Consider the following 16,232-nt stretch of genomic DNA (forward strand, 5'->3'; position numbering starts at 1 on the left):
TCTTGAATTGAGTCGGTGGTCGTGATCTCCCCCTGCCGCCTTTACCTTTCCTCCAGTTATCAAAGATTTTTTGCTGACTTCATGGCTATTAGCAATTTTTCAACTTTTAGGCGCCTCCTGGGGTAGGATGTTCCCTTCTTATCAGTCTTTTAGTTCTTCTTCAGGGGCACAGTCGTTAGCACGGCATGCCTTGTGTATACAAAGGGTATCTTATTTCACAAGACCTTTGTGGTCGTCTTAAGTACATCACTCCTTAAGTATATCATTTCTCAAGTACATCAGTAGTGCCTCTGGGATAACGTATTTAAGAAGGGGAACCTGCAGGGAGTAGGGGGATTGGAATGCGAGAGGAACACCCATGCAGATACCGAGGTCAGTGAAGAAGGAGGGGGAGGAGGGCCGCCTGAGGAGGTTGATGCCCCTGCAGCCCGTGGTGAGACGGCAGGCTGTCCCCCTGCAGCCCATGGAGGTGAACGGTGGAGCGGAGGCCCCCGAAGATGGCCGTGACTCCATGGGAAAGCCCGCGCTGGAGCAGTGTGTGACTGAAGATCCGCCCGCGGAAAGGACCCACACCAGGGAAGTTCGGGAAGAACTGCAGCCCGCGGAAAGGACTCACGTTGGAGACGTTCGTGAAGGACTGTCTCCTGTGGGAGGGACCCCACGGTGGAGCAGGGGACGAGTGAGGAGTCCTCCCCCTGTAGGAGGAAGGAGCGGCAGAGACAATGTGTGGCGAGCTGACCCCAACCCCCATCCCCTGTTCCCCTGCGCCGCCGGGGGGAGGAGGTAGAGAGAACCGGGAGTGGAGTTGAGCCGGGAAAGAGGGAGGGGTGGGGGGAAGGTGTTCTAAGGTTTGGTTTTACTTCCTAATATCCTTGTTTTGATTTGATTTGTAGTAAATTAAATTGATTTTGTTTCTTCCCCAAGTTGAGCCTGTCTTTTGCCCGTGACCGTAAGTGGTGAGTGATCCCTTCCAGTCCTTATCTCCACCCACGAGCCTGCCTTTATATTTTCTCCTCATCCTGTTGCAAATATTCTGGTAAAGAAATCAAAATTTAATCACATAGAAGAGTTAGGTTTGATTAAGAAGTAAAATTGTGAAGCATAATGTATAGGATTGTTAAGTTTGAAATGTAGCCATAGAAACTTTAGGAACTGTGTTATGTGTGACTATAGGAACCTTAATATTGTTGAAGTTTGAAATAGCTAACCATAGAAACCTCACCAGGAAGTTACTGGTCTTTCTATGTTTTGTTTCAAGAAACTAAGGGAACCGTCATGGACACCAGTTTGCTGCTTACCCTTCCCATCTTGATTTGAGTATCGAAGATTCCAATCAGTAGAGCTAAGTGTAACTGACCAATGATTGTTTTTAAATAAGAATATTGATAAGGTTATATAATCAAAGGACCAATCATTATACAGGTTAAATTTAAGAGCGAGCATAGTATGCATTTTTATGTAAAGAGCTTATGTAACAATGACCTGACAGAAAAAGTCTATAAAAACTGATGGATTTTGATACTAAGTTGGACACGCCTTTGGAGGAGCGATCCCCCGTGTCCCCAGCGCTGCAATAAACGAAGTGCCTGCTTCTTAACTTCACAATGGTGTTAAGGACTTTTATTCCGGATTTCGGTAAGAATCCCAACGTGGCCGGGGTGGGGGGAGCGAGCGAGCGAGCGGCTGCGTGGTGCTTTGTTACCGGCTGGGCTGAAACCACGACAGTCTTATACATTCAGAGAGACTGGGCGATTACCATAGGTTTTAGAAGCCTGTGGCGCCTGGTGGAATTCACGTCTCGCCTCGCAGGCAACGTTGCCGATACTTTGCTCCAAACCAGAGCGAGCAAAGGGTTATTATTAAACAGTGATCCACTGAAGAATCGTAGAATCCTAGAGCAGCCCAGGTGGGAAAGGACCTTGAAAGATCATCTGCTCCATCCTTCCGTGGGAAAGGGAGCCTAGATGAGATTATCTAGCACCCTGTCCAATCGCACCTTGAAAACCTCTAGCGATGGGGACTCTACCACATCCCTGGGGAGGCTGTTCCAGTGGATGATTGTTCTCACTGTAAAAAAAAAAAAAAAAAAAAAAAAGTCAATAGTCAGTCTGTCTTGTATCGAGATGAAATCTCTCTCCTGGGGCAACTTGTACCCATTGCCCCTTGTCTTCCCCATGTGGCTCCTTGTGAAGAGAGAGCCTCCCTCCTCTTTGTAGCCACCCTTTAAGTACTGGAATACTGTGATGAGGTCCCCCCTGAGCCTTCTCTTCTCCAAGGGAGAAAAGACCAAACTCCTTCAGTCTTTCCTCATAGGGCAGGTTCTCCAGCCCTTTGATCATCTTCGTGACCCTCCTTGGGACTCTCTCCGGTCTGTCTGCGTCTTTTTTTGAATTGTGGGGACCAGAAGTGGACACAGTGCTCCAGGTGCGGCCTGCAGGGGTGGCCTCTGTGAGAAGAGGCCAGGGTCTGCCCTGTGCCGGACACAGCTGGTTCCAGCCAGCTAGGCACCGGGCTCACCGCAGGCCAAAGCTGAGCAACTCGGCGAAGCTGGTGGTGCCCCTGTGGAAACATATTTAAGAAAGGGCAAAACGCTGTCTGGGGCAGGTATTTCCCTGCTGCCCGTGGATCCGGCAGGTGGATATTTCCTGAAGGAACTTTTTCATCCTATTTTCTCTCCCTGTCCTGTTGAGGAGGGGCAGTGAGAGAGCAGCTGGGTGGGCCCCTGGCAGCCGGCCAAGGTCAACCCGTCAACCCATCGCAAAGCCTAAAAGGCAGATTCCTCCATGTAGCAGTTGAAGGGGGTTGGTGGTTTAAAGAATGATAGTGACTGGGGTAGGAACAGGACGTTTTGGAGATAGGAAAGTCGGGAAATATCTGGGGATCCAGTCACTTTGGGTGGGCGGGGGGGGGGAATTTCAAGAGAAAAAGCCTTCTTTCTGAGCAATAAGAGGTTCTTGTGAGAAAAAGGATCTTGACTCCATTTTCTTTCTCACTTGGTAATAAAAGTGATAAAGAACTGGAACTCCTGCGTGCAAAGGGATGAAAATGTGCGGAGCCCGTTGGATTCTCTTTGTGTGTGCGCATTGGAAACCCAGGAACAGCTATGAAGAGGTCATGGAGTAGATGCGAGCTTGGTCTTGCTAAACTTGATTAAAACAGAGCCTTAGAGAAGGCAATGCCTTGAGGATGTGAAGGGTAAAAGGACAATAAGTAAGGCTGGAGATGTAGTTCCTGACCCTTTTGTCGGGAAGGATTAGGACTGAATGTTGATTTGACTGAAGCGCAGGTACCAATCCGTCTTCCGTAACTGAAATTTCAGTAGCAAAGGAGACCCAAAGCTGAGAATTGGGCACCGATGATGCTTTTGATACTGTCCAGGTTTCCCCTAGCAATGACCCCAGAGCTCTGAGGGCGATAGTCAAGGGCATGGGGGCCCAGGTGGTGTTCTCCTCAGTCCTGCCGGTGAGGGGAAAGGGTGGGAGGAGGAGGGCACTGATAATGCGGGTCAAGAATTGGCTGCGGAGCTGGTGCTGGTGACAGGGTTTTGGGTTCTATGACCATGGGCCCCTGTTTGTGGGTCAGCGTCTGCTTGGGAGAGAGGGGATCCACCTCACTAAGCGGGGCAAAGGTATTTTTGCCAGTAGGCTAGCTGACCTCATTAGGAGGGCTTTAAACTAGGAATGAGGAGGGGAGGGAGAGAGTAACCAGCAGCCCTGCGAGGCAGCGACGGACAGGGTCACTGAGCAAAGCGCAGGGGTTGATGTGACAGGAAGGGATCACAAAATCACCAAAACGGGGCTTAAGCAGGGTCACCTCCAGCATTTGCATGTAAGCAAGGAAGTGCCTACAAGGCACCATTATGGAGAAATCCCCAAAACCCCTTCTGGGGAGTCAACATGCTGGGGGTGCCTCTCTGAAGTGCCTGTACACTAATGCACGCAGTATGGGGAATAAGCATGAGGAGTCAGAGATGCGTGTGCAGTTGCAGGGCTACGATCTTGTTGGGATCATTGAGACGTGGTGGGATGGCTCCCGTGACTGGAGTGTTGCAACGGAGGGCTACGGGCTCTTTAGGAAGGACGGGCTGGGAAGACGAGGAGGGGCAGTGGCCCTTTTATGTGAGACAACAGCTGGAATGCATGGAGCCCTGCCTGGGGAGGGCTGATGAGCCGACTGAGAGCTTATGGGCAAGGATTGAAGAGAAGATGGGTAAGGGTGGCATTCTAGTGGGTGTCTGCTATAGGCCACCCGACCAGGAAGAACAAGCGGATGAGGCCCTCTACAGACAGATAAGATGGGAGCAGCCTCGCGTTCGCAGGCCCTGGTGTGGCAGTACACTCCCCCCACCTCCCAAGCCGGAAACGAAACTTCTCCAGGCAGGGAGAAGAGGAAAAAAAACCCTAAACCCTAGAGGCCGCAGGTTGAAATTTGAACTGGCCAATCGAGACGTGCCAGGTACACAGAGGTGACCTTCTTAGCCAATAGCGATTAAATGACCACAGATCAGATTCGACAGGGGTAGAAATGGGGTCCCGCCGGAGGACATGTTGGAATCAGTCCTCCTTGGAGCAGCGGGTCTGCAGTCAGGGGCTCCCCCTTGGGTCAGGGCACCGCCCGAGGTAATTCCTCGAGGGAGAGAGCCCTCATCATCTTTTAGGTGAGTGATATGCGCGTTTTGAGTCATCATTTTTAAATCTTAAGGATTCTTAAGTCAGCTGTGAAGTATTAATACTCTTTACATCATTGAGCCTGTGGTTTTATAAAATGTTACCGGAGTTCTAACTAACTTTTGCTGAAGAATAAATCTGAGCTTTAACACCTGTTGGATTTGATTGTGCATGCCTCCGTAACACCTGGTCCTCACGGGGGACTTCAACCACCCCGATATCTGCTGGAGGGACAACACAGCAGGGCATAAGCAATCTAGGAGGTTCCTGGAGTGCATTGACGACAACTTCCTCACCCAAGTGATAGAGGAGCCAACGAGGAGAGGTGCTCTGCTGGACCTCCTACTGACCGACAAGGAGGGGCTCGTTGGGGATGCGAAGGTCAAAGGCGGCCTTGGCTGCAGCGACCGTGAGATGGTGGAGTTCAGGATCCCGAGAGGAGGGAGGAGGGTAAAACACAAGCTCACGTCCCTGGACTTGAGGAGAGCCGACTCTAGCCTCTTCAGGGATCTGCTTGGAAGCGTCCCATGGGATAAGGCCCTGGAGGGAAGAGGGGCCCAAGAAAGCTGGTTAATACTGGAGGGTCACCTCCTCCAAGCTCAAGAGCGGTCCATCCCAACGAGCAGGAAGTCGGGCAAAAATGCCAGGAGGCCTGCGTGGATGAGCAACGAGCTCCTGGCCAAACTCCAGCACAAAAAGGAAGCCTGCAGGGGGTGGAAGCAAGGACGGGTAACCTGGGAGGAATACGGAGACATTGTCCGAGCACGCAGGGCTGAGGTTAGGAAAGCTGGAATTCCCACCTGGAATTGAATCTGGCAAGGGAGGTCAAAGACAACAAGAAGGGCTTCTATAAGGGCTTCTACTTAGTGGGCATGGTTGAAGGTTGGACTCGATGATCTTAAAGGTCTTTTCCAACCTAAACGATTCTATGATTCTGTAAGTACATAGGTGACAAAAGGAAGGCTATGGAAAAATGTGGGCCCTCTGCTGAATGAGGCGGGGGGACCTGGTGACACAGGACATGGAAAAGGCTGTGGGACTGCAGCGGCCCCTTCTCTCCCTTCCCCCCCCCCGCCGGTACCTGCCACCCTTTCTCTTCTGTCCTGGGACTTCGAGGTGACCTGCTGAAAGAAAATGGTGTCCACCTGCCGCAACTGCAAGGCTGCGGCTGCAACCCAAACGGAAGCGCTACAGCCTACCTGTGCTGACATCTCCCCACAAACAGACCTCCCAAGGACTGATATAGCTGTCTAGACCTCGGGCCGCATGGAGCTCCAGTACCTGGAAGTCCCCCTAGCACCCGAAGGCAGCGGTGGACGTCATAGCTGCAAGCGTGCCCAGCTGGAAGATCTCCTTGGACAAGTAACTATGCTACAAGAGGAGCTCGACAGGCAGCACGGTATCCGGGAATGCGAGCAGGGGATCGATGCGTGGTATTGTACGCTGTCCCGGGCTGAGCGACAGCCTGCCTTAAGGCTGCGCAAGAGGAAGGTAAGCCTGAATCCAACCTCGAGCTGACTGATGCAAGGCACTCACGAGATGAAGGAGACTGGATGCTTGTCTGTGCTTGGGGTAGAAGGAAGAACCCTCCCCATCTCCTGAAGTGTCCCTACATAACAGACAGGATGCTCTGGGGTTGGAGACTGAAGAACATGTGAGTAACGGACAGGATCCAGGACAAGCCAACCATGCAAAGCTGACCCAACCACCCACCCGCATTAGAACCAGCGCTGCCAGAAAAGCACGCAAGGTATTAGTAATTGGAGATTCCCTACTGAGAGGCACCGAAGCACCCATTTGCTGTCCAATCAATTTCCCTAGAGAAGCCTGCTGCCTACCAGGAGCTCGCATTCGTGGCGTCACTGAGAGGCTGCCGAGCCTGGTGAACCCTGCAGATTATCATCCGCTCCTACTATTCCGTGTAGGGTCTGGCGAGGCAACTTAGAACCCTCCCAAGAGACTATACGTCCCTCGGAGCAATGTTAAAAGGATCGGGAGCACAGGTGGTGGTCTCCTCTATCCTCCCAGTCAGAGGAAGGGGTCCAGGAAGGAGGAGACGAATTGAACAGGTGAATGCCTGGCTGCGTAGCTGGTGCCACGCTCAAGGTTTTGGCTTCTATGATCGTGGATCTACCTTTGAGAAGCCGGGTCTGTTGGGAGCTGATGGGATTCACCTGACCAAGCGGGGCAAGAGGGTCTTTGCCAACAAGCTGGCCAGACTTACAAGGAGGGCTTTAAACTAGACTCAGCGGGGGAAGGGGACGGAGTTTTGAGCAACAGAGAAGAGCCAGGGGCTGCTGATGCGTTAGGAACCAACAGGGGAACACCTGAGAAATGCCGCAAAGGAACTGGGGCTTGATCCTCCAAAAAGGTGACACGGTCGACAGCCCAGCTGAAGTGCCTCTATACCAATGCATGCAGCACGGGTAACAAACAGGAGGAGTTGGAAGCCACTGTGCAGAAGGAGCAGAAGGGAGCTGGCAGCTCTTTAAGGACGTTTTTCTTAGCGCACAAGAGCTCTCGATCCCCATGCGTAAGAAATCAGGCAAGGAAGGCAGGAGACCAGCATGGCTGGGGAAGGACCTTCTGGTCGAGCTGAAGCGCAAGAAGGAAATGCAAAGGCAGTGGAAGCGGGGACACGCATCCTGGGAAGAATATAGGGATGCTGCCCGGGTGTGTAGGGATGGGATCAGGAAAGCTAAGGCACAGCTGGAGCTGAATTTGGCAAGGGATGTGAAGAATCATAAGGAGGGCTTCTACAGGTGCGTTGGTCAGAAAAGGAAGAGTAAAGAAAACGTACGCCACCCCCACCCCCCTCCGATAAAGAAGACGGGAGATCTAGTGACAACCGACATGGAGAAGGCTGAGGTACTCAACGACTTTTTTCCTCCCTTTTCGCTGGCAACCACTGTTCCCACATCTCTCAAGTCCCTGAACCTCAAGGCCGGGACTGGGGGAACAAAGTCCCTCCCATCGTAGGAAACGATCCGGTTCGAGACCACCTGAGGAACCTGAACGTACACAAGTCCTGCACCTGGGGAGGAACAACCCCATGCACCGGTATATGCTGGAGGCCGACTGGCTGGAAAGCAGCTTTGCAGAAAAGGACGTGGGGGGCTCCTGGTGGACACCAAGTTGAACGTGAGCTGACAATGTGCCCTTGCCGCAAAGAAGGCTAAGGATATCCTTAGCCCGATATAGAGGAAAGCAGGGTTTATGTATGTTACAATACAGTTGTGTAGACCAATCAAATTGCTCACTATCCCCGGGGGCGCAGGGCACCACAGGCCACCCTTGGGCAGCTTTGGGGGCACTGCCTATTTTTCTAAAAGCCTCCTACCCAGCTTAGCGCAAATCCTATCTTGATCTGCCCTCCAGCCCTCAAGCCACCAGTGCTGAACACAGGCTTTGTATTTTATTTTCTCCCAGGAGGCGTGCAGCTTAGAAACGTCTGCAACTGAAGCGGGGCTTTCAGGGAACAATTTAGAGCAACTTCTGTCGGTTCTGCGAAATGTTCTGAAAAGTTAAGGCCTGCCCTGCCCTGCCCTGCCCTGCCCTGGCAAAAGCAGTCATTTGACTGGAGGGAGCAGCACCAAGAAGCCACAAGCACGTTTGGGGTGGACTTGATGCGGTAATAAATAACAAGAAATAGTACTTCTAGCTACAACAGCCTCTTCTGAGACCTCGTTGCCCGCCCGCAGGGTCGCAGCACTACACGGCACAGAGCACTACACGGCACAGATCCCTCCGCGGAGTCGCCCGACGTCGTCTCCCTCCGCGCCCCGGTCGGATCCCTCCGCGCCCCGGTCGGATCCCTCCGCGCCCCGGGGGCACGCAAACTCCCTGAGCCCCGGTAAGCGCCAGGTCGACGAGGGCGGACCCGCCAAGGGGGCGGGGACAAGCGGCAACGACAGACGAGACAGCCAATCGAGACGCGGGATCGGCCGGCGGCGATCTGGCGGCCCAATGGGCGCCGCGGAGGGCCTGGCCGAGTGGAGGAAGCGCGGGGGCGACAACGGGCGTTGTCGTGGCTGGCGAGATTGTTGGGGCGCGGGCCGCCCGGCCCGGTGGCGCCACTACTGTCTTCGGAAAGATCACCGGCAAGGCGCTTCCCCGCCAACGTCATCTACGAGGACGAGGAGGTAGCCGCGGCTTTGCTCTGTGCGCGGTTCCTCTTCCCTTCCCCCCCTCCCCCTCCCCCTGCGCTCGCAGGCACCCTGAGCCGAGGACCCGTTGCGCGGTGCCCGGGAGCGCGGCAGGGCGGGTGGCGGCGTTGCTGCGGGTGGGTGGGTGGCTGGAGGGACGGGGGACGGACGGGGCCTCTCTGGGTTGTGGCGCTCTCTACTGCACCATCCCTAAAACATCGCGCTTCTTCGGTACCCCCCCCCCGCCCCCGGCTGCTGCGGCGCGTACCGGGTTGCCGGTGTTGCCCGGCTCGCCTCGGTTCCCAGCCCCACCGCGTCGTGCGCGTGCGTAGAGGAGGGCCTCTGACGGTAACGCACTTGGTGGCAGCCGCAGACGTCTGCCGCCCGATATCCCTTTGGCACTGCAAGTCGCGCGAAGTTTGCTGCCGAGGGATGGGAGTGGTCCTGCCTCGTGTGGGATGATAGTCTTGAAACCAGAGCAGCGACCGTAATGAGTTAGTTCTGCATAGGAGAAATGCAGGTCTCGATGTGCCTCGTAACAGCATTATAGAGATTTCACAGCTCTGCTGTGCTAGGCTTTGGTTCTGAACCCCCAAACTGGATTATTAAAGCAAAGAATTACAGCTTTTCTTATTTTTCTTAACAAAAAGCTAGAAACCGGTCATCCTGCGGGCTGCAAAAGCTTCCCAGATCTTGTTTCTGTGGCGAAGTGGGACCGTGATAACAGCATGCTTGCGAGGTTCGCGCATGCTGGTGCACCACAACGTGCTAGGAACCAGAGTGAGCTGCTTAGACTGTGGGGAAAAAAATGCAGCCGTTGCCTACACGATGTTAACTTTAAGTTAGTATCCCGTATAATTTTGTTATTAAAATGCTGAAGATTAACAGTTAGGGATGCCTTCTGCTTTTGAAGGTAGGGTTTATGTGCAGTACAGAAGACAGGCTCGTACTAGGCACTTGCAGGCTTCCTGCGATTATGCTTTCGTTCAATACTTGAGCTCCCTGTCGCATGGAAAACGAATGGCCGCTGATCTTCCACTTCACCAAACTCTTTGCTGGTTCAGTTAAGCCGTTTGTCTCCTGCCTCTGTGGTGGACCACATCGAATAGAAAAACTGCTTAGGAAATGATCAGCCCAAACTGAAACATACTGGAGGTCGCTAATCTGAAGTACTGGCCCGTCTCCTTGCCCCCATCATCTTGCGTGCACTTCTGGAGGGGGCTCTGTAAATATGTTGTATTTTGTGTATAGAAATTATTAATATCGCGTAAGAAAAATCAACGTTTCGGCTTGCGTTTGGGGTATCTGGCAATCTGCTTCTGTACGAGTTCAGTGGGGCGTATTGATTTGCTTAAGCTATTGCCTTTCTCTGAAGCCAATTGCGTTTTAACTGTTTACTCTTCCTCCAGCGCCTTGCGTTCCATGATCTTTCGCCCCAAGCTCCGACGCTTTTCCTAGTCACGCCTAAGGAGCCAATTATCGGGTTATCTGACGCAGAAGATTCTGGTGAACCTGTAAGTACTGCGGAAGCTTTCTGTGGGCTAAACTGTACCTGTAATTAGTTCCTAATTTACTAGACTCTCTCTCCCATCCCCCCTTTTCCTCTTGATAGGGCACACGCAGTAGGCTATTGTGGGTTTTCTGGCGCTATAATCTTTTGCCTCTAGCTTGTAATGGAGTTGAGCTTTTTGACTAACAGTAGCGATATAAAGCAACGCTCCTCCCTGGGTATGTACTTCTGGTGCAAAATGCAGCGTTGTTTTGGAGCGCAGTCTGATGCCTGTCGTCGTGGTTTAGAGTAAGAGTAGTAGTACTTCCTCTAATACGGAGAAGAGGGCTTGGGGTTTTTGGCAGGTCAGGGGTGAGGAAGGGCAAAGCTGGTTGAGAGGTGCTGGATGCTTCACTCTTGGCTGTGAAAGTCAAGTTCAAAGACTTTGTAAACCCACGCAAAAGGCACCCTAAGGTTTATTTTCCACCACAATTGCTTATGTTGCCTGAAGATATAATGGGGGCTTTAACCCGGAGACAAACTTAGCTTCTGTGGCCGTTTTGTAGTCCGTTACTGTCCAGCTTGAAAAAAATTGCATGGCTCTTCCCTCCCCCCCCCCCACACACACACAGTGTGCATAATCGGTCTTTGTAGCTTTGCTTGGAAAATGTCAGTTGCAGGCGGGCGGACAGACGGTAATTTGAAGCGCAACGGTTGAATTGCTAGGAATTGGCTACCTGGTTTCTCTGGGTGGTTCTCTGCTCTCAGTCCTTCCCTTCCTGCCCTCTCCCCTCTTTGTGTGTGGCTTTTTATTTTACTTATTTATGGGTTTGTACTTCCTTCTCCAGCTTCTTGGGCATTTCATGATTGTTGGCAAGAAGCGTGCTGCTCACCTGGGCCTGACCAATGGATTCCGGATGGTTGTGGATGAAGGGCCCGAGGGCGGGCAGTCTGTCACGTACATCTACATGTTCTGGGTGGCCGTCAGTTGGGCTGGCCGCCTGGCTAAGATTTTTGCACCGCAAGAGTTGCTGCACGTGTACAAATCGCCACTGAATGGATTTCGTCTGTTGCCCGTCAGTCTAGTAGCCGCTGTTGACGTCTAATTTTTTGTGACGTGTGTCTGTGGAAGGTAATAAAAGCTTTGAGCAGCAGTTGCACAATAAAGATTTAGCATGGGGATATCACCTCTGTCTTGTGCGTCTTACTGAGGGAAATAGTTCTGCAAGTTAAAATGGTGTCTCCCTGGAGCGTAATTATGTGGAACGTTTCAGTCTGTTAACAGTGTTCTATAGACAGATAATGATTTGCCCAGTCATTTGAAGCGTGATGCTGGAACCGCTTAGCAGTCTCCTGCGTCGTGCAGGAAGCAAACTCTTAGCTTTTTGGAAGCGGTACGCAAATGTACGTAAAGCCAGTGTAGGCTGCTGCTAAAACTTTAGAAAATACTGTATGTGGCGCTACAGGCATGCCGTACAAGGGTGGTTTCGGCACAGTGCAATGCGGTGGAAGCATCCAACTCCTGTTGGAGCGCTTTATCAATGGCTGTGTGCTAAGGCCCCGTTGATATCCCTTTTCTGGTGAGGAGGGATATGGTAGGAGAAAAGAGTCGGTCTGAACGGCAGCTGTGGTGCTTCCATAGCACAGTGGAATATCTCTTGTGTCAGTTTGGGTCAGCTGTCCTGGCTCTGTCCCCTCCCAACCTCTTGCCCACCCCCAGCTTACTGGACTTTGGGGGTGGGGGTGGTTGGAGAGACAGCCTCCGTGCTGTGGGAGCACTGCTCAGCAGTAGCCAAAACATTGGTGTGTTATCAACACCCTTCTAGCTACAACTACAAAGCACAGCACTATGAGGGCTGCTATGGGGAAAGTTACCTCCATCCCAGTGTGGCAGGTACACCCACCCCGACAGGAAACGAAACTTCTCTGGACAGGGAGGAGAGGAAAAAAACCCCAAACCCTAGAGGCCGCAGGTTGAAAGCCGAACTGACCAATCCGACACGCGTCAGTACGTGGAAGTGTTGACCTTTTGGCCAATGGGGAATAAAACAACCACAGATCAGATTCGACAAGGGTAAAAATGGGGCCCCGCCGGAGGGCATTTTGAGTCAGTCCTCCTCGGAGCAGCGGGTCTGCAGTCAGGGGCTCTCCCCTTGGGTCGGGATGCCGCCCTAGGTAACTCCTCGAAGTTGAGAGCCCTCATCTTTTAGGTGAGCGACATGCGCATTTTGAGTCATCATTTTTAGACCTTAAGAATTCTTAAGTGGGCTGTGTAGTACTAATTCCCCTTACATCATTGAGCCTGTGGTTCACTAATGTTATCGTGGTTCTAACTAACTTTTTTACTGAAGAATAGATCTGATTTTTAACACCTGTTGGATTTGATTGTGTGAGCCTCCGTAACATTAAATTGGAGTAGTCGGCAGGATGATGTTAATAGAGGAATTATTACGGAGGCACGGCTGTAGCCCTTCTCCCCCAGGTATGGAATGGGCAAAGGAGAAGTGGTCCGACCCAGCAGCGGTCGTGGAGAGAATAGAACAATGCCGCGGAAATAGTCGAGATGGCAAAGGCAGTATGTGTGCCATCCTAGGCGCCTGCTTGATTCAAGCGCAAAACCAAAATAATGATTCTGACAGGCTGGCAAAGGATAATTCTAAAAAGCAATGGGAAATAGGTTGTTCGAAGGCAGAATTGAAACGAGAAAAGGAGCGGACGCGTCTATTAGAACGAAAGATTGAAATTATGCTCGCGCAAGCAAAAAAGCCCCCCAGCGTTACCCAAATCTGAAAGTTAATTACGGGCACGGACCCTGAGGATTGGGATGGGGACATTTGGGGAGACTCTGATGAAAACAGCTCTGAAGAGGTAGAGGAATTGGAGGAAAGGGACGCGCGACCCCTTATTAAAACAGAAAGGCACACGGGTCCGCACGGTGGGAACCCCCGAGCCACTGTCCGCACGACCCCTTGGACGGTGGACGGGACCCGAACTCAGTGAATTACAAGCTAAGTTTTCACGCAAGCCGGGCGAAACCGAAACTGAGTATTTGTGGAGGGTTTCTTTAACTGGGGGAGATCGGATACTATTGAGTGATGACAAAGCGAGGGGTTTCTGGGGACCGGGAGTGTTTTTGAGTGACGGACCGGCGGGTGATCAGTCGATAACGTCCCGAGTAGCCTATTGGGCTGGGGGTGTGGACCCCAAGGAGAGAGGAGAACCTGTTACTATCCGGGTAAAGGGATTGTTGGAGTTAACGGAGGAAGTGCAAAAGGCGGCCTGTGTTCAGGCCATGTACGACAGAGGGCAGCAAGGGATAGCGATGGCTGTACCGGTGGACCCCCGCCACCCCTTAGACCCCTTATTAGAGGGCTGCCGGATGCTTTAAAAATACACGTCCAGTCCCTCAGAGAAAGAATTCAGGGGGCCATTGAGCGTAATCAGCAGAACCCGCCCGCGCACGGGATGACCTGGGCGGAAGTACTGCACAGCATAGTAGTTCACGGGCGCGAGATGGGATGGGCGGAGCCGAGCGGTGGCGCGGAGGGTAACAGGAAGGTCCGGCAAGCCAGTCGTAAACGCCGCCCCGAACGGCCTCCCCCCCGGGAGCCTGAGCCTCCTTCCCGGGGTCGGCCGGGTCGGAACGACGATCCCGGAAGGAATGATCTCTGGCGGAAGGCATTGGCACTGGGGGCACCCCGAGCCGTGCTGCACGGGCAGGCCGCTGACGACATCCGGAAGCTGGTGGAATTGCTGGAGGGGAAAACTAGAGACCAAAGGGAAGCGCCAGCAACCCCGCCCCCTCGGGAAGAGAAACTGAACCCTTTCGCGGCACTGCGAGGGGAGTTGGAAGGGCTAAAAACTAGAAGTTGCGGTCTGGGGTTCAGGCCGCCCAATGCGCGTGGTGAATTCTTGCCAACGGTCTGCTGATAAGGAGCCTTGTATACACATTCCTGTGGGTCCAAGACGGATAAGTTTAGAATTTTTAATTGATACGGGAGCCCAAATTAGTGTTTTAAACAAACGACAAGCTAATGAGCTAGGGATTAAACCATCGAGAAAGACTATAAACATAATGGGAGTGACAGGAGCAGCAGAAAAATGTCCCATAGCTCGAACTCAACTTTGGCTACCTGGGGAAAAGAGAATGACTGCTGTGGAAGTGGCTTTGAGCCCCTATGAGGGAAATATACTGGGATTCGATGTGCTGGCGGGCAAACAGTGGTACCTACCCAATGGCAGAGTGTGGAGCTTTGGGGGCAGAGGGTGTTGAAAATATTTTGATAAAGAAATTAAAATCTAATTATATAAAAGAGTTTGGTTTGATTAAGAAGTAAAAAATTGTGAAGCATAGGTATGGGAGTGTTAAGTTTGAAATGTAGTCATAGGAACTTAGGAACTTTAGAAAATGTACTGTGTGTGACTATAAGAATTCAAGTATTGTCTAAAATCAGTTAACCACAGAAACTTTGACAAAGATTTGTTGGTTTGTAGTGTTTTGTTTTAGGAAACTAGGGAAACCGTTATGGACACCAGTTTGCTGCCTGGAAACCCCTTACCCTTCCCACCTCGATCTAATTATCGAGGATTCCAATCAGTAGAGTTAAGTGAGATTAACCAATGATTGTTTTAACGTAAGAATATTAATAAGATGGTGTGACTGAAGGACCAATTATTAGAAAGGTTAAATTTAAGAATAGACATAGTATGCATTTTTATGTAAACTAATATAGATGATGGTGAGAATCGTACTGCGCAGAATCACCTAAGAGAGGTCAAGAAGCGGACAAGTGAGGAAGACTATGGAAGACCACCAGAGGGCTTCTGAAGACCACCAGAGACGTTCACTGCGCTTGCGTAAAGGACATTTACATATGTTAATAGTTTCCCGGAAAACTAATGATTATGTATAACATTTCTCGGAAATCTAGTGAATATGTATAACAGGTGTGCATTTAACCTGCATAGTTAAACCAGACAGGTGCACACGATAGGTGGAGCGATCCCCCATGTGCCCAGCGCTGCAATAAAGGAGTGCCTGCTTCTTAACTTCTCATTGCTGTTAAGGAGTTTTATTCCGGATTTCGGCAACAAGGGGCAGGGGCTACCCACGTGAAAACGTTGCAGGTTGCTCCTGCACTACCGCAATCTAAGGTAACCCGTGTCTCTCAATACCCACTGCCAGCCGCTGCCAAGCGGGGTATTTCGGAAGTAATTAACGATCTTGAGAAGAGACAGATCACAAGTTGTCGTGGTTTAACTCCAGCCAGCAACTAAGGACCACGCAGCCACTCACTCACTCCCCCCCCACACCCAGTGGGATGGGGGAGAGAATCGGGAAAAGAAGTAAAACTCGTGGGTTGAGATAAGAACGGTTTAATAGAACAGAAAAGAAGAAACTAATAATGATAACACTAATACAATGACAGCAGTAATAATAAAAGGATTGGAATATACAAATGAAGCACAGTGCAATTGCTCACCACCCGCCGATCGACGCCCAGTTAATCCCTGAGCAGCGATCCCCCGCCCCCACCCCCCCCAGTTTATATACTAGACGTGACGTCACATGGTATGGAATACCCCGTTGGCCACTTTGGGTCAGCTGCCCTGGCTGTGTCCCCTCCCAACTTCTTGTGCCCCTCCAGCCTTCTCGCTGGCTGGGCATGAGAAGCTGAAAAATCCTTGACTTTAGACTAAACATTACTTAGCAACAACTGAAAACATCAGTGTTATCAACATTCTTCTCATACTGAACTCAAAACATAGCACTGCACCAGCTACTAGGAAGACAATCAACTCCATCCCAGCCGAAACCAGGACACAGGTCGCATACATTCCCCTTATAATTCTCCTGTTTGGCCAGTCCGTAAACCAGATGGGAGGTGGCGACTAACAGTTGATTATAGGAGATTGAACAGTAATACCCCA

General features: G+C 51.6%; 1 protein-coding gene across 1 annotated transcript; it reads left to right on the forward strand.

The window, feature by feature from the left end:
• The first annotated feature begins 5,933 nt into the window (after window positions 1–5,933).
• LOC128136051 (uncharacterized) lies at window positions 5,934–11,488 on the forward strand. The gene is made up of 5 exons (XM_052775142.1): window positions 5,934–6,158; window positions 6,593–6,815; window positions 8,526–8,809; window positions 10,222–10,326; window positions 11,150–11,488. The coding sequence occupies exons 1-5, from the start codon at window positions 5,934–5,936 to the stop codon at window positions 11,405–11,407; spliced, it is 1,095 nt and encodes a 364-aa protein (XP_052631102.1). The 3' UTR covers window positions 11,408–11,488.
• The last annotated feature ends 4,744 nt before the right edge of the window (window positions 11,489–16,232 follow it).

This window comes from Harpia harpyja, chromosome W, assembly GCF_026419915.1.
Source record: "Harpia harpyja isolate bHarHar1 chromosome W, bHarHar1 primary haplotype, whole genome shotgun sequence".
NCBI classification, from domain to species: Eukaryota; Metazoa; Chordata; class Aves; order Accipitriformes; family Accipitridae; genus Harpia; species Harpia harpyja.

Coding starts and splice junctions, on each gene's coding strand:
- LOC128136051 (XM_052775142.1), top strand. CDS start 5,934: ATGGAGCTCCAGTACCTGGAAGTCCCCCTAGCACCCGAAGGCAGCGGT. Junction 8,810..10,221: donor TCATCTACGAGGACGAGGAG/GTAGCCGCGGCT, acceptor CTCTTCCTCCAG/CGCCTTGCGTTCCATGATCT. Junction 10,327..11,149: donor CAGAAGATTCTGGTGAACCT/GTAAGTACTGCG, acceptor TTCCTTCTCCAG/CTTCTTGGGCATTTCATGAT.